This window comes from Phoca vitulina, unplaced genomic scaffold (genome assembly GCF_004348235.1).
Source record: "Phoca vitulina isolate PV1807 unplaced genomic scaffold, GSC_HSeal_1.0 scaffold58, whole genome shotgun sequence".
Classification (NCBI taxonomy): Eukaryota; Metazoa; Chordata; class Mammalia; order Carnivora; family Phocidae; genus Phoca; species Phoca vitulina.
Window position 1 is genome coordinate 8762696 of NW_022589761.1, and position 27133 is coordinate 8789828.

The 27133-nt window shown below is 49.9% G+C and overlaps 2 protein-coding genes across 3 annotated transcripts; one reads left to right on the forward strand and one right to left on the reverse strand.

The window, feature by feature from the left end:
- Window positions 1-181: 181 nt before the first annotated feature.
- MRPS12 (mitochondrial ribosomal protein S12) lies at window positions 182-3090 on the forward strand. Of its 2 annotated transcripts, none has more exons than XM_032390613.1 (3): window positions 182-243; window positions 563-630; window positions 2397-3090. In XM_032390613.1, the coding sequence occupies exons 2-3, from the start codon at window positions 582-584 to the stop codon at window positions 2765-2767; spliced, it is 420 nt and encodes a 139-aa protein (XP_032246504.1). In that variant the 5' UTR covers window positions 182-243; window positions 563-581; the 3' UTR covers window positions 2768-3090. The 2 variants fall into 2 exon arrangements, with proteins under 2 accessions (XP_032246504.1, XP_032246502.1); XM_032390611.1 differs by lacking the exon at window positions 182-243 and adding an exon at window positions 248-319.
- A 104-nt stretch (window positions 3091-3194) lies between these two features.
- Window positions 3195-10560, reverse strand: FBXO17 (F-box protein 17). The gene is made up of 5 exons (XM_032390610.1): window positions 10215-10560; window positions 9353-9464; window positions 7549-7644; window positions 6623-6758; window positions 3195-4835 (listed from the first exon to the last, which is right to left on the reverse strand). The coding sequence occupies exons 1-5, from the start codon at window positions 10558-10560 to the stop codon at window positions 4692-4694; spliced, it is 834 nt and encodes a 277-aa protein (XP_032246501.1). The 3' UTR covers window positions 3195-4691.
- Window positions 10561-27133: the final 16573 nt, after the last annotated feature.

A 27133-nucleotide genomic window follows, 5' to 3' on the forward strand; every position in this document is an offset into this window, starting at 1 on the left:
CGCGTTTAGACCAATTGCAAAGCAGCCGCCCTGCCAATCAGACCCTGGACCGGGTGAGCGCCTCTCGTGCCTCAAATAGAGTCCGACGAGAAAAATTGACTGAGATTGACTCTGTCGTTGACCAATCGTCGCTTGTGTCCCGCCCCTTCAGTGCACACGAGAGGCAGATCCAGCCAATCCCGGCTGGGATGGCCTCCGGAAGTGCCTAGAAGCCTGTTCAGCGTGCCTGCGGACCCAGCTAGGGTCGGTTGAAGTAGATGGGATCCTCGGGTTCTCCAAATCTCCCCGGCCTTCTCCTCAGTTTCCCTTCTCCTCCTGTGTGCGGGGGGAGGGGAGGCGGTGGGCGGGAGAGGTTGCTGGGTGCCCGAGAGCCTACTCAGAGCGAAACTAAATTTAAGGAGGGAATTTCTGTCAGCAGCGTGAGGGGTTGTGGTTCGACCGTCAGGAAATTCCTTGGGTTTAACCCGAAGGCTCTGAGGACGGGATGGGGAGAATTGGGGCCCTTCCCCGGCTACGGCCACATTTCCCGCTTCCTTCCTGATTCTCTCATCCCCTAACACAGGGACCCTGCTGGCAGCGGGATGTCCTGGTCCGGCCTTCTCCGTGGCCTGAACACGTCCCTAAGTTCTGGTAAGTTGGGGGCTTGAGCTGCAGAGACGCAGCTGGACGAGGGTTATCCCCTCTGGGACTTAGGTGCCTCTGCCGCAGCCCCGGGGGGAAATCGGGGTCTTAAATTAAGGATGCACGGATGCATGGTAGGTTTTAGCGGAGCTCGGGCTGCAAGGGCAAGAGGTGGGAAGTCATTGCGTTGGGGGCGACTATAGGTCGTCAGGTGGGTACCAGGAATTTGGGTCAATTATTGATTTCTTCAGCAAATACTTATTAAATAACCTCCCCTGGGTGAGACATCCAAGCAAAGGGTTTAACTCATTCATCCAGCTGATATTTTTCAAGATCCTGGTGTGTGCCAGGCACGGAGAGGGATGCTTTGTTTATGTCCTTATGGGCTCGGCAGACATCAGATGCTTCTCATGGCCAGTCACTCTGCAAACTTTTATTAAGCACTTTCTGGTTGCCACTCACCAAGGATCACATGACAGGCTTGCGACCTGCCCGGGAACTCTGGGCTAGTTTGACATGCATCTCTCGCCGTAGCCTCTCATACACCGTACTCAAGGAGGAGGTGTGATTCTGGTGCTTCCGATACAGTGAGGACACCGAGGCACTGAGAAGCAGAGTCTTGCTCAAGGGCATACCACTAGGAAAAGGCTTCTAGCAATGTCTCACCCCCTTGGAGGATTCTACTGTAACTTGACACCTAAGGAGACGTGGAAATGGATAGTAGGGCCAGGACCTGCCCTGGATAGGGAGAGAGTGTAAAGTTTGGGTGTAAAAGGTCATCCGTGCTAGTGACAGGAAAAGGATGAACCTAAAGCCCTAAACTGGGAGCTCCAAGAGGGTATGCCCAGGGCTGTCTCTGTCACCGTTGTGCCTCCATTATTGGGGCCAAGACAGTAGGTGCTCAGTGGATGTTTGCTGAAGAGAATCCGGTTATGGTGGCATCTTCTTACATCCTATCCATGAACAAATCATCAGTTTGCCTTGGAAATATATTCCCTCCCCTACCTGTCTTTCTTCTTAGTCCACTGCAGCCACACTGCTCCCTTTTCTGTTGGTGTGTCTGGGACACCCGCTGGAGCAGGATGAGTAAGGAGGCAAGTAGGGAGATGAGGTCAGGGAAGTAATGGGGGCAGATCACCTGGGGCTTCATGGGCCACAGAAAGGACTTTGGCTTTGTCCTGAGTGAGATGGCACCGCAGGAGGGAGGGCTCTGAGCGGGGGGGGGGAAGGTTTTAACCCAGGTGTCCACAGGCTCCCGCTGGCTGCATGTGGGGACCAGACTGTAGGAGGGGGGAGAAGTAGGGCTCAATAGGCGAGGCTGGACAGGGCCAGAGTGGATGCAGTGGAGGAGGGAGGAAAGGGTCTGTATTAAAGTTCGGCTGACATCATCTGCTTATGGGGGTTGGAAGTGGGTATGACGGGCAGGAGGAGGGACACCTCCCTGAAACACCCCATTGGGTTGCTGTGGAGATGGCATGAGTTCACGTAGGTACAGTGCATAGAACAGTCCAGGACACGATGTGAATCTGATCGCTTTTATTATTTTTAAACAGCATTAAAGTCGCTACCTTCCTTGCACAATAAAAGGAGCTAATTCACATTAAATGTTTAAAATAGAACCTGACAGGTGATGGTTGCCCAGTAGATGTTATTACTCTTATTTGTGACTGCCCCCAGACGGAAACAAATACATGCTTGGAACCATGCCTAGAACTCTTACCCGTTCACTGGGATAACACCGCCCCCCCCCCGCCCTCCCGGTTGTGTGTCTCCAGGCCTAGCCCTGGCCTCCCAGCTCCGGGCCAGCCGCCCCATGGCCACCCTGAACCAGATGCACCGCCGAGGGCTCCCGAAGCGGCCGCCCACACCTCTGGGCCCCACGGCCGGCCGGCCGCAGCTGAAGGGGGTAGTGTTGCGCACGTTCATCCGAAAGCCCAAGAAACCCAACTCGGCCAACCGCAAGTGCTGCCGCGTGCGGCTCAGCACCGGCCGAGAGGCCGTGTGCTTCATCCCGGGGGAGGGCCACAGCCTGCAGGAGCACCATGTCGTGTTGGTGCAGGGTGGCCGCACTCAGGACCTGCCTGGCGTGAAGCTCACTGTTGTGCGTGGCAAGTACGACTGCGGCCACGTGCAGAAGAAGAAATGACCGCCAGGGCCACCTTGGCGGGCTGGGGTTCACCCAGAATAAGAACCCTCCTCTCTGGGTGCCCGCAGTATCCTTGGGAAGCTCTTCCAGCTCTGGAAGCACCTGGTCCTGGGTGCAAATCCTGGCTTCGCCTCTTCCAGCTGGAACACTACTTGCCCACAGGGGTTCTGGGTGTGGATTAGTAAAAGCACCCCTCTGTGCACACCCTTGCCTTCCTTGTATAGAGCATGGGCTGGGGGGGGGACCCCTTCTGCTGGGATAGGGCCCTGTACTGCCATCTGCTGGGAAGGGGTTGCAATAAACACACAGACCCCTCCGCCCCCGATGGATGTCGTGTGAACCCTCCTGCACGGTATTTGCCCACCGCGTGGTATTAGCCGTAGAGATTCCCGATGGGCCTTGGTTTCCTCCAGAAAACAGCTCCACTCACAGTATCCTCCTTGTTGGGTTGGTGAAGATGAAATTCGATGCTCTAAGTGCAGAACACCTGCAGGTGGCTACTCCGTGGGAAGCTCTGGAGTCAGGTAGGCAGCACTGAGGCCCATTTCCCTTTCCCGCAGGCCCAGGATCTGGGCAAGGACAGCCCGGCTGTCAAGCTTCCTCATCTGTGGAAGCGGTGTTGAAAGGCTCGGAGGGCATGTGCTGCTGCCTGCCTGGGAGCTGCTCCTCTAGGTTATTTCCAGACTCTCACACACCTGGGTCCGAATCCTGGCTCTCCCTCTTTGTTCTCTGACTTTGAATATTTGTGTTTCCCCCTCTGGGCCTCAGTTTCCTCCCTCGGGAAGTGCCACCGAGTGTAATACTGACCTCACCTGATCACATGCATGGCCACTGGGAGCCGTCCTTCCATCACTGGGCTCTGTGCAAGTCCTGCCTTCCCTGCTTACTGGCCAGGTGACCTTGAGCGGGTCATTGAAACTCTGAACTTGTTTCCTCCTGGACCGAATAAATAACTGCCTGCCCTCCATTTCCTGCATGGAGCTTAGCACACCTCCCGAAGTTCTCACGATTGGAAACCTCCCATAGGCCTTTTAGGATTAGGGCTGGGGGCAGACAGTGCATTGATTACAGACAGAAGTCCCCCATTGTTCACATTTAGCACCAATTTTATTGAGCTAGTTTGTTGGCTGTGCCCAGGTGGGGAAATAGCACAGACACTAGGGAGGCAGGCATGAGCCCTTTCCCCTGTGGCACGCCTTGCTCTTGGAGTCTGAATGCAAGAGAGTGGAGAAAAGGAGTCTTGCCCAGCGGGAGGGGACCTGCCCCTGGCATAGAGGCAGGAGGTTGGGGGGGGGGGGTCATGGTTTGGGGGATCAGCAGGATCTCAGGAGTTCTGAAAGGAATGGCACCAGCCAGGCTCAAAGGTCAGGTGCTGATGGGTGGTGCTGGAGGAAGTCACATAGGCCTCACATCTGAATCCCAGAGACCCCCAAGACTATAGAAAGGGTTCCCTTTGATGCCCCTGTTGGTGACCTCAAGGACAGACTGCCCCGCCTAACCTCTGCTCCCTGCTGGGCAGTCGGCTTACCCCACAAATATGCAGACAGGCATCACTGTCCCCCACTGTTACAAATCCTCGTTTGGCCTTTGTTTTTTGACTCAGTCCACCAATTAACATCCACTCATGTAAGAAAACAATTTGCAAGCAAAGTAAACATCTGAATTACTCTTGAGTAACTTCCTGCACCCCAGGAAGCTGGGGAAGTTGTGAGCAGCCTGGTTGGATCCCTGGTTTCTTGCACAGCTGTGGGCCACCATGCAGAAGCAGCAGCAAGTAGGATTCACTGGAGGGCCACCGGGAATGGGCCATGTGGGACCCCCACTGTCCACAGGCACCCGACTCCCAGCTGCAAAGCTGCCCTTGACTGATGATGATGTCCGGCAAATGGCAGTATATTCTGGAAGGCTGGATCAGCCTAGTCGGCTAGGACAGGCGGATCCTGACCCTCACACTGGAGTGGGTCACGAGGGCGCCATAGTGGCCCACCCAGGAACGCGTGTCCCTCCCATACTGCTCAAAAGACACGTAGCGGATGCCCTTGCCGAAGTTGGTGAAGACATGAGACACCTGCATGGGGAAGGAGAGCGGGAGGGTGAGGACCTGTGGGCCCTTCCCTTCCTCCCCTTCCTCAACAGGCACTCCCCAAGGACCAGCAGGGTCCCAGGCCCTGCTCTACGGGCTGGGGATACAGCAGTGAAGAAAGCAAAAAGGCCCTGCCCAGGTGAAGCTGATGGTCTTGTAGGGGACTCAGACACTGAAGACAACTGGGGGTAAGGGGCGGGGGGGTGGGGCTGGACAGTGAGTGAGCAAAGGCACCACTAAGACAACACGAGCAGAGACCTGAAGGAGGGGAGGGAGTCATGTGGGGATCCGGACAAAGAGTGTTCCAAACAGAGGAACAGGCTTGGGGCGCCTGGGTGGCTCAGTCGGATAAGCATCTGCCTTTGGCTCAGGTCATGATCCTAGGGTCCTGGGATCGAGCCCCGCATCGGGCTCCCTGCTCAGCGGACAGCCTGCTTCTCCCTCTGCCTGCCGCTCCCCCTGCTTGTGCTCTCTGACAAATAAAAAAAAAAAAAAAAAAAAATTTTTCTCTCTTTAAAAAAAAAAAATAGAGGAACAGTCAGTACAAAGGCCCTGAGGTAGAAGTGTCCTGGAGCAGAGAGGAGAACAGGAGGTGGTGTCAGGGAGGTAAAGGGCAGATCATGTGGGGCCTTGTGGGCCATGGAAGGACTTTGGCTTCTGCCTTTTCTTATCCTTTGCAAAATTTTTTTTAATTGAGATAATATTCACCTAACACAATGCACCATTTAAAACTACAATTTCGTGGTTTTTAGTATATTCACAATATTATGCAACTATGACCAACTAATTCTGGAACATTTCCATCAGCCCAGAAAAAAGCCTCATACCCATTAGCTGTCACTTCCAATTCCTCCCTCCCCCTAGCCTTGGCAACCACTCATCTCTCTGCTTTCTCTCTATGTCTTTGCTTCTTTGGGACATTTCCTATACATGCAGCCCTACAGTATGTGGCCTTTTGTGCCTGGCCTCTTTTCACTTAGCATCCCATTGCCAGTGTTCATCCATGTTGTAGCATGGGTCCGTACTTCATCCCTTTTTATAGCTGCATGATAAAACTTTGGCTTTTCCTCTGAGATGTAGCCCTAGGAGGGTTACAAGCGGGGAGACTTGTGATCTGACTCACTTTTAAATGGGATCTTTCTGGATGTGTGTTGGGTGGGGAGGAGGAGATCAGAAGAGGAAACAAGGCCACCTCAAGGGTTTGATTTTTTTTATTATTGTTATTATTATTATTTTTAGAGAGTGCGCCCAAGCTGGAGGGGGAGGGGGGCAGAGGGAGAGAGAGAATCATAAGCAGGCTCTGACACCAGGCTCAATCGCACGACCCTGACCTCGTGACCCAAGCTGCAATCAAGTCAGACCTTAACCGACTGAGCCACGCAGGTGCCCACGAAGGTTACTCTGATAATAGGTGCGATGACTCAGCACAGGCTTGGGAGCCGGCCTGGGTGTGAATGGAGCCCTGCGTGCTTTAGCGTGACTTGGGGCCAGTCACAACCTTGCATGCCTCAGTTTCCTCGACTCTAGAATGAGGATAGAGGCAAGGACTTTGATTTACCAGTGCATCCCAAGCACCTAGAGCAGTGCCCAGCACACAGTAGGGGCTCTGCTAATGAATTAGTTGGCAAAACTCTGGGAAGAGTACCCGGGCGGAAGTAAGGGTTCAGTGGTTGTTGGCTGTTACTGTTAGAGACTTCCAGCCGTGATGAAGGCTGAGAAGGGTATCTGAGCAGGTGGGAGGTGGGGTGGTCTGGAAGGCAGTCTGGACCCACCTGTCGGCAGCCTCTCTCCGTCCACTGAAGGACCGGGTTGGGTGAGGCCGAGAACTTGACCACTTCGTTTTCGTACACATCCAGGAGGCGGACCCGGAGCCGGTAGATGCAGCCACAGTTCTCTCGGGCACCCCACCTGCCAGGTGGTGGTGAGCCTTGATGCCCCTGCCACCCGCCCGGTCACCAGGCTGAGGGCTACGCCTCCCTGCACTTTGATGAGGGTCGCACACCCCACGCTGCATATGGAGAAGTCAGGCCCTGGGAATTTGCGGGGAGGAGCCTGGGTGCTCCTGGGGTGGATTCTAGAGGCTTTGCCTTGGATGTGTGTGCGTGGAGGGGGAGGAGGATGGTGTCTGGGGAGGAACCACAACCTGGGAGAGGAGGAGCCTGGGTCTTTCTGGGGAGGAGCCAGAGCCCCAGGGAAGAAATTGAACTTTGTGTGGGGGAGCAAGACCTGGAAGGAGGAGCCCGAGTGCTTTGTGAAGGAACTGGGGTGCTCTGGAACCAGGGCCAACTCTGTCCCTCTGAGTCTCAGTTCTCAGGGCACAGTGCTCCGAACCTTCCTGAGGACTTGGGTGTCCACAAGCCCTTAGGGTCCATGCTGAGTGTGGCAATGAGGGTAGAGTGCATGAGATGGGGTACCTCGTTTCAGACCAAGCCAGTCAATGGCCCCCATGTCAACAACCCCGGGGCCTGCTGAAAGGGGACAGGGAAGGATGCAAGGGGGGGCTCTGAGCTCGTCAAGGCTCTGCCCCTCCCATCCTCTGCAACTGTGAGAGTATCCCCTCCCCACTCAGCCTCACCGTGAAGGGCACACAGTAGCCGCGGCCAGACCAGGGGGCTGATGGGGGGCACAGAGGAACCCTTCATGCAGCACAGCTGCCAGCCCCGATGGCACTCGGGGTGGGTTGCCATTCTTGACTCACCAGTCGGCCACACAGATCTCGACCTGGGCACTGTCCAGCAGCTCCTGCCACACTCCTTCCATCACCAAGTCTACAAGCTGCCTCTTGAAGCACCATCTGGGAAGGGGAGATGGTGTAGGGATGAAGAAAGCCACAGCCCAGAAATCACCTCCTCCAAGAAGCCTCCCCTGACAACCCTGTCTGAAGCAGCCCCTCGGGGTTTGCTCTCCTGGACAAGATGTAGGATGGGCTGGGCATGCCCACTGGCCTCTCCCCTCCTCTCCACCATCCTCCACCAGGCTCTGGGCTCCAGGAGGCTGACCTGTATGTCCCTAATATTTGTGGGGACTGGAACACGAGTACAAATGGAGGCCCACACTGGGCGGGGAATTCTGGAGCCTCCTAAATAAAGTGTGGAAGCCCAAGGGCTAAGGTTGTACTGCCTGTATGGACAGGTCTCCCTTACTCTCCCCTTCTTGCTGGGTTAGCCAATGGGAAGCGCTAGCAGGAGAAGGAAGGGCGAGAGGAGAGTAAAATCGGGTTATTTAGCCTCCCGGCTCCCTCCCAAGGGATCAGAGTGGGACTGCCGTGTCTCTCCATGAAAGGGCACAGCTTCACGGGGCCGTCTCCTCACAGCCTTCCCTGTCTTATGGCTCAGGAACTGCTTCCTCCCCTTACCCTTGTCAGGTCTCGGGCTGGACATGACCCTTGCCCTCACTGTTACTAGCCTGGCGTTCATGGAGTATCCCTTGTGGTCTGCCTACACCTTTGTAAACAGTCCTTCTCCCCTGATTTGAATATGCCATCTAAAGATCTAGAAGGATAAAACTGTGAAGTTACGGGAAGTGATTATGAGAGAATACTGTTCGGATCTAAGGGTAGGGAAGGATTTTTCATGCAGAATTTCAAAAACAGACTCTAAAACGAAAAAGAGAAGAATTTGATCATATGAAAATAACAACAAAGAACACCATGGACACAGTTAATACAGATGGTAGAGTGCGAGATTCCCAGTGTCCAGGATGGACAAGGGGCTAACATCTAAAATACACAAGGAATTCTTGTATATCAACAAGAATGAGATATCAACCCTGATAGAAAATATGAATAGGCAATTTCCAAAAGAGGGAATCCAAAAAGCTAACAAGCACACGAAGAGATGCTTAATTATTAGTAAATCGAAACATGCAAATCAAAACATCAGTGAGACATCACTTCACCCCTAATATACTGGCAACTACTAGAAAGTTGGATAATGCCACAGGAGAATGGTTGAACATGGGGGGAGGGAGCGAGGACAATGGGGATGGGGTGTGAGAATAAAGAGAATCAGTCAGCTGTTCTGATGTCTCTGTAGACTCAGAAGCTCTGGAGCCAGATTACCTGGGTTCAAATCCCAGCTTCACCATTTATTAGGTGTTGGCTACCCTTTGTGCCTGTTTCCTATTATCAAGTGGAGATAAGGCTATCCATGTCACAGGGTTGTTGCCAGGATTCAAAGAATTATATGTAAAGCAGCTGGAATCGACTAAGTCCTCTAAAGGTTTGTTGTTTTGTTGTCATTATTTTACTGTTTATGTGTTTCATGTCTCCCGCGCCCCCTTTCTGAATTCCCCATTTCTGAATTTTCCCTGTATCTCTGGCATATAAAACAGTGCCTGGCACCTGGCAGGTCCTCAACAAATATTTGACAACTATTTGACTGACTGAATAAATGAATGAGGGAAGGAGAGGGTGAAGGTGAGTGAGGGTGAGAATGAGGACAGAGGGGTAGGGTTTCTCTCCCTCCTCGGGGCCCTTGCCCCAGGGATCAAGGGCCACTCACTGGAAAGAAGTCACGAAGCAGGTCTGGGAAGGAGCCCCCGGCACCAGTGTTAGGTTCTTTTCCACAGCCCAGCCGTTCCCGCCGTGCTCTACCTCCCAGCCTCTGAAGCCCTCTGTGGGATACAACAGGGTTGAAGACGACGGATTCACCTGCCGCCCGCCCAGAGAACTGCCCGCCACCACCCTGTTTGCCCCGCCCACCAGCTCCTCCCTCCCGCGCTCCACGCCCGGTTTCTTCGACCCTGGCCCCGCCTCCCAGCCGCCGGCATTCCTGGTCCCACCCCACGACCGCGTCACTCAGCCATGCCCATCCACTCAGCTTCTCCTCGGCCCCACTCGGCCCCGCCCCCAGCCCGCCCTTCAGCCCCTCAATCTACTCGGCTTCTCCCTGGCCCCGCCCCGGGCTCGTGCCATCATGGCCCCTCCCTCTCCTACCACAGCCTTCGGGCTCCTCCTACCTTGGCCCCGCCCACTCGCTCAGTTCCCCCTCCCCACAGGCTCTCAGGGTGGCTTCATAGTTCTATGCAAGCCCCGCCCCCGCCAGCACCCAATCAGCTTTTCCTCAGTCCTCCCTGGCTCCTCCCTCCTTATCCCCGCCCACTGAGTCTACAGTCCCAGCCCGCGTCATTCCCGCCAAGGCCCTTGGCTCGTCCAGCTCTTGCCTACCCAGTTCGTCTCCCTCCACAGCCCACAGCACCCGGCCCCTCCCACCCAGTCCATCTCTTTCCCAGCCCCGCCTGGCAAGTTTCCCAATAGCCTCTTCCCTTGGCCACGCCCCTTGGCTCCCTGCCCTGGCCCCGCCCTGTCTCATGCATCCCGGCCACGCCCACTCGGCCTGGCCCGGCCCCGCCCCCGGCACGCACGCTCTCCGCAGGAGTTGAAGATGAGGTTGCGGCCGAGGGGCGCGCGCAGGCAGTACCGCGCCAGGGCGCAGAGTGGGAACTCCTCGTCCTCGCTGTTGGGGGGGCAGCGCTGGGCCACGGCGTAGAGTGCGCGGCCCTCGGCGCTGCGGTCGCGGGCCAGCTGCAGCAGCCACACGGTGGGCCCGTCCACCACGTCGCGCCAGGCGCGGCACACGGCGCGGCAGCGCGTCACCAGGGCGCGCGGCGGCACGTGGCTCAGCACCTGCACCAGCAGCTCCGGGGGCAGCGCGTCTAAGGCTAGGGGCGGGTCCGCGGGCAGCCGTCGCCGCGAGGGCCGGGCGCCCATCTCCGGCCTCCGGAGTCCTGCGGGGTGAGAGGGGTCAGCAGATCAGGGCAGTTCGGCCTCCCTCACCTCTCCCAGGCCGCAAGGTCCCTGCGGCTTGACCACGACCCCACCAGCTCCAGTGGGGGGCCGGGGGACTGCCACGGCCCGTGAAACCCCGGGCACCTAGTTACTGCCAGTTGGCTCTGAGGGCGATCGGCTTCTCACCTTTCCCCCTCGAGCGAAAGGGCCCTGGTCTGACCAGGACTCCCCCAGGACTGCTAACCACGGCTTCTATATCTGGCCAGTGCATTTGTGTCAAGCTAAACAGTTTACATGCATGATCATGAGCACAGAAAAAAAAAAAAAACCCAAGTACGGAGCCATCTCCACCCCATACCGAACCTGTCCCAACCCCTGTCTTCAGTTCATGAAATCTCTTCACTGAACATTCTTGTCGCCTTGCTCTAACCAAAACCCAGCTCCCCTGTGGCCCATCCAAGCCTCCAGACCATTCTTCCCTCCTTCCCCAAACTCCCCCAGCTATGATTCCCGTGTCCTCAGAGTATAGTTCACCACCCTGCCTTGTGCATTACCTGCTGATCAGATCACTCCCCGCTTCATGATTTTAGCTCCAGGCCCCCTGACACTCAGGCTGCTCTTCTCAACATTCCTGGCAATTTCCCCATCCAAGTAGATGATCCTTCCTTCGGCCACCTGCCTCTCTGCTCCCTGACCTGCTCTCCTCTCAGCCTTTCCCTTCCATGGTCACACCTAGACTTTGTCTCCATAACCACAGACTCTTCAAAACCTCAACTCAGGGAGCTCACTCTCCACCGTTCACCCATTCTCCCTCTAGCTCTTTCCTTCTAGTGCCCCAGACCCCCCCACGATCCTTCCAGCCCACTGTGGTCCCCCATCCTTTGTGTCTACCTCCTTTTCATGGCCCCTCAAGCCCTCAAGTCCTCATTTCTTCCTTACCCAGCTTAAGTTGCTTCGATAACCATTAAAAATATTCTTTGCCCACATCCTTGTCCCTGGCTTCCTCCAACACGTGACCCTGGTTCAATCCAGCCCTCCGCCTGTCCTGTGGCTATACCCAGTTTAAGGTGACTGAACCCAGTTTAAGGTGACTGAAGAACACACAACTCCACTGGCTGGTCTCACTTCCAGATTGTGAACTTGACCCTCAAGCCGGGGAAGGCTGCCTGACAATCAGATAACATTTGTTATTCACAGGCTCCTCCTCTCTGTAGATAACTTTTTCACACCTTCTCTCCCCTGGCCCCTAGCTCATCACACCTCTTCCCACCTCTTCATTCTCCCTTTGCTTCTTATTTTGCAGAAACAAATCACAAGCGATGAGAAGTGAACTTTCACAGGTGCCCACCACCCTGTCTACCACCCACCCACCTGCCCTGGGGCCTCTGGCTTTCCCACGGTGACTGCCCTGCAAACATCAGCCTTCCGTGTGACCTGCTCACACCCCTTCCGCCCACTCCAGGTCACACAGTCTCACAGCTGTCGCTGTCTGCTGCACCTTGGAATCCCCCTCTGCACTCGATCGTTCTCAGCAGCCCACATGGTGTCATCCCTCTTGTCTGGAAACAAACCCTCTCTTGACTTCACCCCCCCCTTCCAGCTATGGCCCCGTTTCTTTGCTTCTCTTTATGGTAAAGCTTCTCAAAAAAGTTGTCACCAGTCTCTGCCTCCAGATTTTCTACTTCTGTTCTCTCTTAAACCTTCTCTAATCAGGCTTTGCCCCTCCCCCCCGCCCCTGCCCTGTAATGTCAAGGTCACCAATGACCCCTTTGGTGCTAAGTCAAAGTCAGGGTTCAGTCCTCACTTTGACACTAACACTGACGCTGAGGGTTACTCCCTCTTCACTTGGCTCCAAGCCACCACACCCTCTGGACCCCTCCCATTCATCTGGTGGCTCCTAGTGAGTCTCTTTGGCTGTTCATCCTCCATCTGATCTGAAATGTCAAAGATTGGTGTTTGAACCTCCTGTATTCTCCATCACCACTCACTCCCTTGGGGATCTTGCACATTCATACACCTCCCACCTGGGCCATCACTGTCTCTCTGCTTCTTTCCCGAGTTGTCTGTTCCTCACTAGTTGCCAGGTCGAGTATGAGCACCTGAATCAGGTCCTATCCCTGTCTTACTCAGAACCGCCCCCCCACCCCCCCGGGACTCCACCTCATTCAGGATAAAGGCAGAGTCCTCACTGTGGCCCACAAAGCCCCACACAGTCTGCCCCCATCACCTGCTTGCTCTCATCTCCTCCTCACCCGCTCTGCCCAGCCAAACGAGCCTCCACACTTCAGGCCCTTTGCACAGGCTCTTCCTTCCACCTGGATCCAGAGGATTTCTATGCTCACCTCCACATTTCAAGTCTTTGCTCAAATGTCAGCATCTCCATGAGACCATCCTTGGCCACCCTATTTTAGGAGCTCATGACCACCCCTTACTCCCCCTTCTCTTTTCCTTACCATATACTTCTCTAAAGCTCTTATTACCTCTTAATACACCACACACAAAAGTATATATAATTTACTTAATACCTTCTTTTTTTTAAGATTTTATTTTAAAGTAACCTCTACACCCAACATGGGGCTCAAACTCACGACACCGAGATCAAGAGTCGAACGTTCTACTGATTGAGCCAGCCGGGCGCCCCTACTTAGTACCTTCTTCATCATGAGGGCTTGTTTGGCATACTAGATAACCAGTGTCCACACCAGTGCCCCCCACACAATACGTGTGCAATGAAGAGATGTTAAGTGAATGAACCAACGAATCATCACAAACCTACTCCACAGATGAGGAAACTGAGGCACAGGAAGGTGAAACACTTTTATTTAATGAGAACTGAGTGACTGGGCTCAGATCTAGTGAGAAACTCATTTCGTCTTCCCCATCGGGGCGGAAGAGCCCTGCGATGAGTGCCTCAGGGGCTGGATCCTGCCAGCCTGGGTTCGAGTTCCAGCCCTGCCTCTAGCTAGTTCTGTGACCAAGGGCTTGTCCCTTAATCTCTTGTGCTCTGAGGACGAGGATGTTAACATATCTACTCTATGGGGTTGTTGTAAGGATGAAACGGGTTAATATTTGTAAAATGTTTAAGAAAAATCGCTGGGGTCTCAGAAATAAGAGTGATATTCAATTAATATTGAACACTAAATTATGTTAGTTGCTATTATTATTACACATCGTAAAAGAATGATGAACAGCCTTTCAGCTACAATTTTTTCATCTGGTGACATTTATTGGGCCCTTATGAAGCCACTGTGCTGAGCACTGGAACTGGGGCATCTCACAGAATCCCATCATCTTGTTTAATGGGCAAAACGATCATGGGAGGTTGCCCTGGGTTAAGAGACTTCAATGATCTAATGCTTGTTATGTTGTCTAATGTCCGTAAGTGCTCAACTCATGACGGCTGTTATTATTTTTAAATAAGTTGATTAAGGTTTTGTTAAGGGGTGCTTGGGTGGCGCAGTCAGTTAAGCATCTGACTCTTGCTTTCGGCTCAGGTCATGACCTCAGGGTCATGAGATCGAGAGCCCCGTGTCGGGCTCCGCGCTCAGCATGGAGTCTGCTGGAGATTCTCTCTCCCTCTGCCCCTCCCGCTTTTGCTTGATCTCTCTCTAAAATTAATAAATAAATCTTAGAAAAAAAGAAAGACGCCTGTATCAGACTAGTAATCCACGGACATGGCAAAATGCGGACCCCCCCTTTACCCCGATACAGGGTCACTGGTTATAAGACTTAAGAAACAGGGTGTGATTTTTTTCCCCAAGTGGTTCTTAGTTGCTTTAATAATTAGCTGCCATTTATTTTTTTTTTAAAGATTTTATTTATTTATTTGAGAGAGAGAGAATGAGAGACAGAGAGCACGAGAGGGAAGAGGGTCAGAGGGAGAAGCAGACCCCCCGCCGAGCAGGGAGCCCGATGCGGGACTCGATCCCAGGACTCCAGGATCATGACCTGAGCCGAAGGCAGTTGCTTAACCAACTGAGCCACCCAGGCGCCCCTATTTTTTTTATTTTTTTAAAGATTTTATTTATTTGACAGAGAGAGAGAGACAGCAAGAGAGGGAACACAAGCAGGGGGAGTGGGAGGGGGAGAAGCAGGCTTCCCGCGGAGCGGGGAGCCGGATGTGGGGCTCGATCCCAGAACCGGATCATGACCTAAGCCGAAGGCAGATACTTAACGACTGAGCCACCCAGGCGCCCCAATTAGCTGCCATTTAATAGCAAGTCCATCAGTCTGCCTGTCATGGACGTGAAACTCACCGGAGTGTGGTTCCCCTGCTTGGCTCCCCTTAAGACTGCTCTGGTCACTGGCAAACAAGGGATCTCTGGAGCTGGGGTGGCCCCCTCGCAAAATGAGGGCAGACAGGCTTCACCAAGGAGCAAGGACCTTCAAGGGATGTACCTTATGAGCCCTGAGTATACAAAATCCTTGTTTGGGATGCTCTACTGAGGGCCATAAGGAGCTCGTGGCCACCATGTCCACACGGCTGAATGCCAACCACTGGCTGGGGCAGTATGGAATACGTAAGGCACGTCAATGCCCTGCTGTTTGGGACTGTGTGTGTTTTGGGGGGGGCAGTTATGTTATTGGCTGGCACAGTGACTGGGGGATGCTAATGGTATACAGTTTCCAGGACCCACGATGCTATGCAGACCACAACTGGTATAATAATGTAGCCTATCTGACATGCTCTGCTAGGACTTGGCCACTCTCCACTGTCCACTCCCCTCTCCTTGACACGGGCAGACCTCTGTGACCGCTTCAACTTTCAGAGCGCCATAGACGTGACATTGCTAAGGGATTTCCAAGGCTGGGTCATAAAAGAAGATACAGCACGGCCTGCACTCTCTCGGGGTGTGTGCCTTGGGAGCCCTGAGTCTGGTGGAGTGCTGCTAAACGTTTAACAATCAGCCCTCTAGGAGGAAAAAAGAATCTGGGTTCGTAGCGTTTGCTGACGTCTGGGTAAATACACCTACCATGACTGATCGCAAGCTACCAATGTCAAGTCCCCGAACTGTGGAGCTGGAGCGCTGCCCACAATCTGCTCTCCGAAGGCCGAGCAAGCTGCACTGAGTCACCACTGAAGTCTGGCCCTGAAGAGAGCCAAGGAAGGCAGAGAAATGCCTGGGGAGCCCCAGCTGTTCGAGTCTCATTCCAGGGGTAGACATAGCGGGGAATAAGCCTTCCGATGACCCAGCCCCAGCCGCGGTCAGATGGCGCTGCACGCGAGCCCCTAAGAACTGCGAAGCCAAGCGGAGCCCAGCCAATCCCCAGAGCCATGAAATAATAAAATAAAGGTTATTGTTTTAGGTCGCTGTGTTTTGAGTAGTCGGTTATGCAGCACCAGTTAAAGGGGACGATGCTCACTCAGTGACCTGCATTGCGTGGGATGGGTACCTTCCACAAGGAACTGTCCTGCCCCAAATCCCCGAAAGAGCCCCCGATGAGAAACAGTGGGTGCCCTGACTGCAGACACAGACCAATCTGGGTTCAAATCCTGACTACCCACTTCCTGCCTATGAAACTTATTTATCTCTTTCGAGCGTAGTAAATGTAATTCAGGAATAGCGGGTTTCTTTGATTTTTTTTTGTTTTAAAATCATGTTGTTTTTAAGTACTGACTACTGGTTTACTATTACTTTTAAATTCAGAAATCTACTTTATTTTTATTTGTCGCCTGTTCCATGAGGCTAATTCTTTCTTTTTCTCCATTTTTCTTTTTTTTTGGTGGTAAAATTCACATAACATAAAATTTACTATCCTAAGGGGTGCCTGGGTGGCTCAGTCGGTTAAGCATCTGCCTTCGGCCCAGGGCATGATCCCAGGGTCCTGGGATGGAGCCCCACTTCCGGCTCCCTGCTCAGTGGGGAGTCTGCTTCTCTCTCTCCCTCTGCCCCTCCCCCTGCTTGTGTGCTCTCTCTCTCAAGTAAATAAAGTCTTTTTTTTTTTTTAAGATTTTATTTATTTATTTGACAGAGAGAGAATGAGAGAGAAAGCACATGAGAGGGGGGAGGGTCAGAGGGAGAAGCAGACTCCCCGCCGAGCAGGGAGCCCGATGCGGGACTCGATCCAGGGACTCCAGGATCATGACCTGAGCCGAAGGCAGTCGCCTAACCAACTGAGCCACCCAGGCGCCCTCAAGTAAATAGTCTTTTAAAAAAATTTACCATCGTAAGCCTTTGTAAGTGTACAGTTCAGTGGTATTAAATATATTCATGTGCTACCATCCCCACCATCCATCTCCAAAACTCTTTTCACCTAGTAAAACAGTCACTCCCCAACCCCTTCCCCCCTGCCCCCACTAACCACTCTCTTACTTTCTGTCTGTAGGATTTTGACCTAAGTAACTCATATAAGAGGAATAATCATACGGTATTTGTCTTTTTTTTTTTTTTTAAGATTATTTATTTATTTATTTGACAGAGAGGGACACAGCGAGAGAGGGAACACAAGCAGGGGGAGTGGGAGAGGGAGAAGCAGGCTTCCCGCAGAGCAAGGAGCCCGACACGGGGCTCAATCCCAGGACCCTGGGATCATGACCTGAGCCGAAGGCAGACGCTTAACCGACTGAGTGACCCAGGCGCCCCATGGTATTTGTCTTTTTGTGATTGGCCTATTCACTTAGCGTAATGTCCTCAAACTTCATCCGTGTTGTAGCCTGTGTCAGAATTCCCTTCCTTTTTGAGGCTGAATAATATTCCATTTTGTTTATTCATTCACCTGCTGATGGACATGGATGGCTTCCACATTACAGCTATTCTGACTACAGGTGTTTTTGTTGGTGTCATACCTTTATTTGGTTTTATTTAAATCTCTGGAATCTTTTGCATCTTGAAATTGTGGTTGATGACTCAATGACTCATTTCATGGTGACTACGTGCCTCAGTCGGTGGAGTGTGTGACTTTTGATCTCAGGGTTGTGAGTTCAAGCTCCGAGTTGGGTGTAGAGATAACTTAAAAACAAAATCTTAAAAAAAAATTCTCTGCCAAGAGAATTTCAGGCAGCATTAAAAATTCTAACCAGATTGGTCTGTGTCTGCAGTCAGGGCACCCACTGTTTCTCATCGGGGGCAGCATTAAAAATTCTAACCGGGCACAGGGCACCTGGGTGGCTCAGTCGGTTAAGCATTTGCCTTTGGCTCAGGTCATGATCCTGGGATCGAGCCCCACCTTGGGCTCCCTGCCAGAAGAAGAGTCTGCTTCTTCCTCTCCCTCTGCCTCTCCCCGCTCCCGTGCTCTCTCAAATACATAAATGAAATCTTAAGAAAAAAAAAAACATTAAAAAAATTCTAACCAGGCAGAGGTATACTCATTTAGAAAGCATTTTGTTTCTGTTTCCTGATCTGAGGGCTGTCTATATGTGTGTATTTACTCGCAAACATTCATCAGGCCGTACAGCTTTAGGTACTTTCTGTAAAAGGTTTAGTAAAAACAGTAACAATAAAAAGAAATGGGAGTCCACGGAAAGGAACAAAAACTATGTCCAAAAAGCTCTCCCCAGAGTTCTCAAACAAAATATGGCACTATTCAAAATAAAGGCACCCCTGGAGACGAGTGAGCTAGCTTATCTCTCCTCAGCAGTTCCTCAAATTGTGTAGGGCCAGAGACCTTTTTTATAGTGACTGGAAAATTTTGCCCCAAAATATCTCCATGACTCAGCAATGATACCATTGACACGGTGTGTTTGCTGGAATACACTCACAATAACCATTATTTTATGATTATTTTTTTTTCTGGCTCTGGGAATTGCCGGGGCAGAGGTCAGCCGTACTCAGGGGCTCTCGAGTCTTGGCGTCAGACAGTGGTGGGGCGGGGTCATCTGAAGGCCTATTGGGTCCCGCCCCCAGTGCCTGGGTCGGGGAGACTCAGCTGGGGGGCTGCACAGCTGAGGATCCCTCCGCAGGCTTTTCTCCCTCTCCAGCTACAGCCCACTTCTGACACAGACCAAATAGTAGAATGTCATCTTCAAGGTTCCTGATTCATTAAATGGTCTTCATTTTATACGGTGTTTCGACTTTATTGATTTTACGACTTAATTTGTATGGGTTTTCATCTTTATTAATTTTAGCAGTTTTTAGTTGATTTAAAAAATGATTTTATTGATTTTATCAGCTAAGAGTCTACTAGACTAACTTACGGGTCACTCTTACATATTTATCAGCATATGTTTTTACTTGCTGTGATATTGATACCTTTTTGCCCTTGAGATGTCATTTCACTAACTTGTTTTGTTTTAAGAACATGGAAGACTGAACAAACTATTACTATGAGGAGTGATACTTCAGGATCAGGCTAAAAAATATGGGGGTATTGTCACTGTCTCTCCTTAGGAGTTAGCGTTTACTCCCTGTATAATTAACTTTCCTGTATGCTTGAAAATTTCCATTTTACAGTCACGGGGAGAGAAAAGACCCAACTGTGGAAGATTCAGTATCTGTAAAGCCTATTAGGACCCATCTGTGGAGGGCAAGGAGCCTCTGAGGGTTTTCAGGACCTGGGGCTTCTGCCCCCAGCAGGACAGGTGGTGATCAGGAGCTCCCATGGGGGCAAATGATCTGGGTTCAAATCCCGATTCTGCCTCTTCCTCGGCATCTTGTAGGTAGGCTGCTGACCTCTGAGCCTCAGTTTTCTTGCCTGTAATATGGGGATAACTACTGCTTCTACTTCAAATAGGGTTGCTGTGATATCTCTAAGTCATGCTCAGGACTCAAGGAATAAGACCCAATGGTAATGAAGCAACTAATAAGTTTTCATTCTAAAGATGAGGATTTGATAATCCGAAAGCATTAGAACCTAAGGTGAGATGCCTCTGCGGATTCACTTTGGGGAGGGAGGGAATGAGAGAAGGGAGTGGGCGCCTGTGATGGTCACTGCCCCCTCTAAACTCTGCCAACTCCCCACAGCACCCACATTGAACGTGAACTCCTCAGAGAGAGTAAGGGAGCAAGCCACAAAGCCAATGCCAACAATACTACTTCTGGTAATACCTCACGGAGAGATACACACCCCAGTGTAAGCTGGGCTATTGAGGTGGGGGATTCGGGGTGCATCTGCGCTGTGTTTGTGCACACGTGTGCATTTTTCTATTTATATTTGTACACGAGCCCTACGTTTCCCAGAATGGGTCCCTTTATTTTTTTTTTAAAGATTTTATTTATTCATCAGAGACAGAGAGAGAGGCAGAGGGAGAAGGAGGCTCCCCACTGAGCAGGGAGCCCGATGCGGGACTCGATCCCAGGACCCTGGGATCATGACCTGAGCCGAAGGCAGACGCTTAACGACTGAGCCACCCAGGTGCCTGAATGGGTCCCTTTAAAAAAGAACCCTTATTGATGTATAATTTACATCCAATACAATGCACACGTTTCAAGGGTACAATTTGAGTTATAACTGTATACCACCGTGTAACTGTCATGGCAACCCGGATATGGAACATTTCCGTCCCTCCAAAAAGTTTACCCCTTCCCTGTCCCTCCTACCCCACCGATTTCCACCCCAGGGCCACCGCTAATCTGCTTTCTATCACTGTAATAACTCTTTTCTAGAAAAATTGGAATCTGGAATAAATGGAATCATATAATGTGCCAGTTAGCAATTGCCTGCCTTCCGGCTCCAAGGTGCCAAGTTTGGCCATTTAAATCTTTTTCCTGTGCCAGCTGACATTTTGAGTTTCTCCAGTAGAGGGAGCCAGAGGAACATTACAGGAAGAAGCACCCCCCCACCTTTTTTTTTTTTTTGGTTCCAGCTTCCAGACTTGGTTCCCCCAGGTTCCCCGGGGCCCCGCTCCTGCAGTGTGCAAGCCTCTCCAGCGCCCGGCAGTCGGCAACACCCCGCGGCCGGCACCTTGCTCTGGCACCCACCTCAGGCAGTTTCCTAGTGCCTGGAGTAAGACCCTTCCTTGTGAACTGCCTTCCCCAGCCTCCCAGAGGATGGACTTCTGGCAAGTTCCAGAAGGTGAATTTCCATCAAGTTCAAGGTGCAGCATCACAGGGACTCCTTTGCCCTTTGTGAGCCTCCTCCAAGAGTGCTCAAATGACATCTGGGTCTGGGACTGTCATCTTTCTCAAGCTCTCAATCTTGGATTGTAGAGGCAGCGGCCACTCCTTATGTCTATTTCTGTATTCTTTAGCATTCTCTTTATTTCTTAGCAGCTATTTCCCTGCTATAATTAATAATTCTGTAGAGTAAACATTCTCCCTCCAAATGAGTGTGGTTTCAGTCTCCTGATTGTGGACTCTGATACATATAGTGCAGGCTCCTTGTGTCTCTTTCCTTCAGGGTAACATCTGCGTGATCCACCCACGTTGTTGCACGTATCAATCAGGAGTTCGATCCTTTTTACTGCTGAGTACTATCCATTGAACAGGTAAACCACAAGCTGTTTATCCACTCACCATGATGGACACTGGGGTGTTTCCCGCTTGGGGGGCTACTATGAATAAAGCTGTTGGGGCGCTTGGGTGGCTCAGTCAGTTACGCGTCTGCCTTTGGCTCAGGTCATGATCCCAGGGTCCTGGGATCGAGCCCCACGTTGGGCTCTCTGCTCAGCAGGGAGCCTGCTTCTCCCTTTCCCTCTGCTGCTCCCCCTGCTGTGCTTTCTCTCTGTCAAATAAATAAATAAAATATAAAAAAAAATAAAGCTGCAATGAACATTCATGTACAAGTGTTTGTGTGGACATACATTTTCATTTTTTGTAACTACCTAGGAGTGAAATTCTTGGACCATATATTAAGTGTATATTTCACTTTACAAGAAATTTTGTAACTACCTAGGAGTGAAATTCTTGGACCATATATTAAGTGTATATTTCACTTTACAAGAAAACACGCAATAATTTTTTTCAGCACAGTTGTGCCATTTGTATTCCCATCAACAACGGAGGAGACCTGCTGTTGCTAGCACCTGCTATTGTCAACTGTCTTTTTAATTTTTGACAGAATGGCTTGTTTATCATGCCTTTGGGAGAGTTCCCTCTACCTGACATTTTCCCTTATTAATTTTAAGCCTTTGCTCTTGAACTGTGGCTCAGCTGTGGTTTCTGACCTGCAACATATAGGTTACATAAGAATCAGCAGTAAGACAAGATCAAAATTCTTTGCTCTTCAGAATTGTTTGCATGTTCAAAGATTTGAGTGTGGCTTCCCCTTCAAGAAGGCAGACCGAGCTATTGATAACCAGGGCCTATACTAGCTTTTATTAGTCTTGGGTAGATTTTTTAAAAATCAGAGAGAGAGAGGGCATGCAAGCGTGAGCAGGGGGAGGGGCACTGGGAGAGGGAGAAGCAGACTCCTTGCTGGTTGTGGAACTGGACATAGGGCTCGATCTCACGACCCTGAGATCACGACCTGAGCCAAAACCAAGAGTCGGGCGCTCAACCAACTGAGCCACCCAGGTGTCCCAGTCTTGGGTAGGTTTTTATTTTTATTTTTATTTTTATTTTTATTTATTTTTTTAAAGATTTATTTATTTGACAGAGAGAGACGGAACACAAGCAGGGGGAGTGGGAGAGGGAGAAGCAGGCTTCCCGCAGAGTGGAGAGCCCGATGCAGGGCTCGATCCCAGGACCCTGGGATCATGACCTGAGCCGAAGGCAGACGCTTAACCGACTGAGCCACCCAGGCGCCCCCTGGGTAGGTTTTTTAAAAAGGCATCCCTTCTGGTGAATGCAGCCCTGGGGTAGCGTAGCCTGGCAATCAGAACAAGGGCTGGATTTGAGCCTCCACTCACACTGCTGCCTCTGGCTGGCCTCATAACAGTCATATGTGCCTGGTCCTGTGCTAGAGGCTCGGTAAATAGTATCCCGGGAATACCAAGTTCAAATGCCAATGACAGATGGGCAATATCCTAAATGAGACCGCTGGGTGGAAGAAAACAGGGAGCAGAGAAGGCCAGCAAACCAGAGGGTGCCGCTAGCCTGAAGACTGTGCCGTTACTCGCTCTGGCGAATTTCCCGCCAAGTAGGAAGATGGGTCCACTTTAGCCCCATCTTCCGGTTTTCAAAAGAAACTGGAAATCCCAGCTTTTATGAGAAGTCACCCAATTTTTCAATGTTAGCAATGCATAAAAGAAGTGAAAACACATTGTGGCCCAGATAAGACAGATCTGCAGACCCAGGAACTGAATGCGCGTGGCCATTTTGTGACTTCTATCCTAGCCCAGCTGATCTTCACACCGTGAGGAAACTGAGGCCCAGGGAGGCAAAATGACTCACATAAGGCCACACGGCAGTCAGAAGTGGAGTGGGGATTGGACTCTGGGCAGTCTGATCTCCCTCTCAAAGGGTATCCTCTCTAGGGATAGCAAAGGCACGAAAAAGGAAAGTGAGTGGAAGGGAGCCTATCAACAAAAAAGAAATCTCACTAGATTTCAGAAAGACAGAAAGCAGACAGAAGTGTCAGGGCTAGGATTGAACTCAAACTGGGGACAAGGGAGTCTCAAGGACCTCCAGAGGCTTTGGACCCACAGTCAGGGGTCCAAAGGGGGGGGCAGGCTGGAGTAGGCATGCAGGCCAGGAGTGAGAGGGCAGAGTGAGGACAGAGGTTAGTCCATCTTTGAAAAAAACTGTGCCCAGGGGCTCCCTGCTCCCTCTCCTCCCACCTTCATGTTTTGCTACACAGATCTCAGGCTGCCCAACATTCACACACAAGAAAAACAAAACCATACGGGATGATTGTTCTCTAAAGGAACTGGATGAAGCCTCTGGGACATGCCCAGGCTGCTGGTGTCCCTGAGTGTAGCCCTTCCCATCCTGGCATCTGGGAGTGAGCTCCCAGCAAAGACTGGCTTCTTCCATGCTAACGCTAATAAGTGTTGTCTCAAAACACAGAGTTCTCAGTCATCCCTTCAACTGGACAAAGAAGCCAATAGGAAAGCAGGACTATATTTATAACAGCCCTAAATTTCATAGCAGTTACTTTAAAAAAAAAATTATTTTCTTAAGTAGTCTCTATATCCAATGTGGAGCTCAAATTCATGACCCCAAGATCAAGAGTCATGTGTTTTACCACCTGAGCCAGGCAGGTGCCCCGTCATACTAGTGACTTTGAAAAAGTCACCCAGCCCCTTGTTTGTCTGAAAATGTGATTGGACAAGCAAGGATCACCAGATGCTTGAAGAAAACTAGCAGCCTGAAAGAGAAGTATTAAGGTAAACAGGCAGAACTATAGTGAACTGACCGCAGAGGAAACAGCAATTCAGAGGGCCAAAGGAACACATAAGGCTGGCTTTAGGCTTCATAGGGATGTGACCTGCACAGAGACACATGGCACTGCACTGCAGGGACTCCATGCTTGTTGTAATGCTCTGCTGTGGCCAGTGAGACATTTTCAATCATTTTTAAACAAGGGGCCTGCATATGCATTTTGCATTGGGCCCTACAAATTATGTAGCTGGCCCTGGGTATACTAAGGTTAGAGAAGATATTCAAAACACCGTAAGAACAGGATATTATGAAAGGAAGAATATCTTCTAGAAGAAAAAAAATTCCCAAAAATAGATTGGATGAGTTAGAAACAGGAAAGTACTTTTCTCAAAACGGAAAAATTAAAGGGGCACCTGGCTGGCTCAGTCAGTAGAGCATGTGACTCTTGATCTCAGGGTTGTGAGTTTGAGCCCCATGTTGGGTATAGAGATTACTTAAAAAAAAAAAAAAAAATCTTAAAAAAAAAGGGAAAAATTAAAGCTATGACAAACTGCAGGAAAAACAAAAAACTGCTTAAGAAAGTCATAGTCCAAATATGATATACACTAACTCTATCCATGTTATGTCCATTTGACAAAGTGCAAGAAAAAAGAGTCCATCTGACCTGGAGACTAGAGGCATTCTCCTTAGATAGACCTGTTTACTGGTTTTCAGAAGAAAAAGATTATATCTATATATATATACCTGACATATAACATTGAGTAAATTTAAGGTGCATGTGATGATTTGACACATTTATATATTGCAGTGTGATTACCACTCTAGCATTAGCTAACACCTCTAATCATGTCACTTAATTATCATTTCTTTTTTGTGGTGAGAACATTTAAGATCTGGTCTCTTAGCATAAAGATTGTCTTTTCAACATATGGTGATGGGAAATCTGCATGCAAAAAAGATGAATTTAGGCCTTTACCTCATACCATATACAAATATCAACTCAAAATAAGCCATACACCTGGATGTAAGAGTTAAAAATCATAAAATTTTTAGAAGAGGATAGGAGAAAAATCTCATGAGCTTGGGTTAAGCAAAGACTTCTTAGCTATAACTCCAAAAGTGTGATCCATATAAGGAAAAAATTGATTAATAAAACATCAAAATTGAAAACTTTTGCACTTCAAAAGACACCACTGAGGAAATGAAAAGAGAAGCTATAGATTGGCAGAATATACCTCCAAATCATATATCTGATAAAAGACTCATACCCAGAATATATAAAGAACACTTAAAATTCAACAGTAAGACAAACAAACCAATTTAAAAATAGAAAAAAAAATTCGAAAAGACATTTTTGCCAAAGAAGATACACATATGACTAACGAGCACACGAAACGATGCTCAACATCATTAGTTACCAAGGAAATGCAAATTAAAATCACAATGAGACACCATCTCATGCCCACCAGAACGGCTATTGTTCAAAAGATTGGCGAGTACCTGGAGAAACTGGAACGGCCACATGTTGCTGGTGGGAATGTATAATGGTACAGCCACTTTGGAAAACAGTTGGTCAGTTTCTTTAAAAGGTGAACATTAAAAAAAAAAAGTTAAACATAAGCTTTCCATGAAACCCAGCAATTTTTACCACTAGACTGTCTACCCAGGAGAAATAGAAATACATTCATAGCAGCATTATCTATTGGAAACAATCCAAATGTCCATCAACTGGTGAATGGATAAACAAAATGTGGTCTATCCATACAATGGAACACTGTTCAGCAATAAGAAGAATGGAGTCCTGGTACATACTACATGATGAATGAACCCCCAAGTAGCACGCTAAGTGAAAAAAGCCAATGCATATTGTATGATGTATTTATATGAAATGTCCAAAAATGACAATATCTAAAGTTACAGAAAGATTAGTAGTTGCCTGGGGCTGGGCTTGGGAACAGGGAAGTGACCACAAATAGGCACAGGGGATATTTTGGAGGTGACAGAAATGCTCTAAAACTAGTGATGTCTGCACAGCCCTGTAAATTCACTAAAAATCACTGAATTGTACACTTTAAAGGGCTGACTTTTATGGTATGTAAATTACGTCTCACTAAAGCTGTCACAAAAACCCTGGAAACTCGACAGTGAAAGCCTGTAAGACTTAAATATGGTAACAGAACAGACTGTAGACGTTATCAACCTTGACACTGTGAAAATAAATGTACAAGTAACAAAAGATGGGAAATGAAGGTGGGGGGAGGGGGAGACCGAGATGCTTGGCTCCAGATCCCTCTCTCTATTTCTCTGTCATTTCATTATTACCCCCTCCATGACCCAAGTGCCCTCTAGGTCATGGCGTGGGTGAAGTGGGAGGTAAAGTTCCTTTGGCTTTTTGGTATATTTTAACTTAAATGCAAGGAAAGAATATGCTTTTTTTTCAACCAACCAACCAACCAACCAGTGCAAACTGTCACCATAATTTACTTAAAATGCTATCAGCGAGAACTCACCCACAGTCTTGATGGGGGTATAAATTGGTCTAGCCACTGTGGAAACCAGATGGGCATTTTTTTACCGAAGCTGAAAATGTGCCTGTCCCATGACCCAACAATCTGACCCCAGCGCCAGTACACATGTACTAGAATATTCATGACACGACTGTTTCTAATAGCTCCCGTCTGGAAATGACCCAGATGCCCATCCACTGTAGGATGTATAAGTAAATTAAGGGAGTCACAGAAGGGTATGCTAAGTAGCAATAAACAGGAGTTAACGTCAAGCACCCACAACGACATGGATGAACCTCCAAAGCTTCATTTGGGGTGAAAGACGCTGAGGCACCTACGGTGTTAGTCCTAGGACAACCAGACAGCCTGAGTTGCCTGGGGCAGTCCCAGGGTAATTAGGGTAATTAGCGGCCCCTATTGCTTCCAAAATTTCCTGGCTTGGATGGTAAATTATCTACTCAACACCAATGGCACTACTCTTAGAAAGTTCACAAACAGGCTAAACGAATCAAATATTGTTTATAGGTGTACACATAGGTACTAAAACCGTAGAAAGAAGAGCAAAATAGGAAAATGAGTATCATAAAAGTCAGGGTGGTTGTTCCCCACCGAGGGAGGGAGAGGGCTATTAACCAGATGTGCCCAGGGAAGCTTTTGGGGCTGACAACGTCCTTGCGGTTGACCTGGGCCCTGGTTACATATTTCACAATTCTTTGTTAAACCCTACATCTGTTTTATATACTTTCCTGTCCGGACGGATGTTCTATTTCGTAATCTAAAAAATACTAATGCTATCGATAAACACCACTGATGTTATTGAACCCAAGAAAGAAACAGTCTCATTGCATCTTAGCACAAATTACAGTTCACATTTGCCGAGGGCTTTCTTTGTGCAAGGCACTCTGGAAA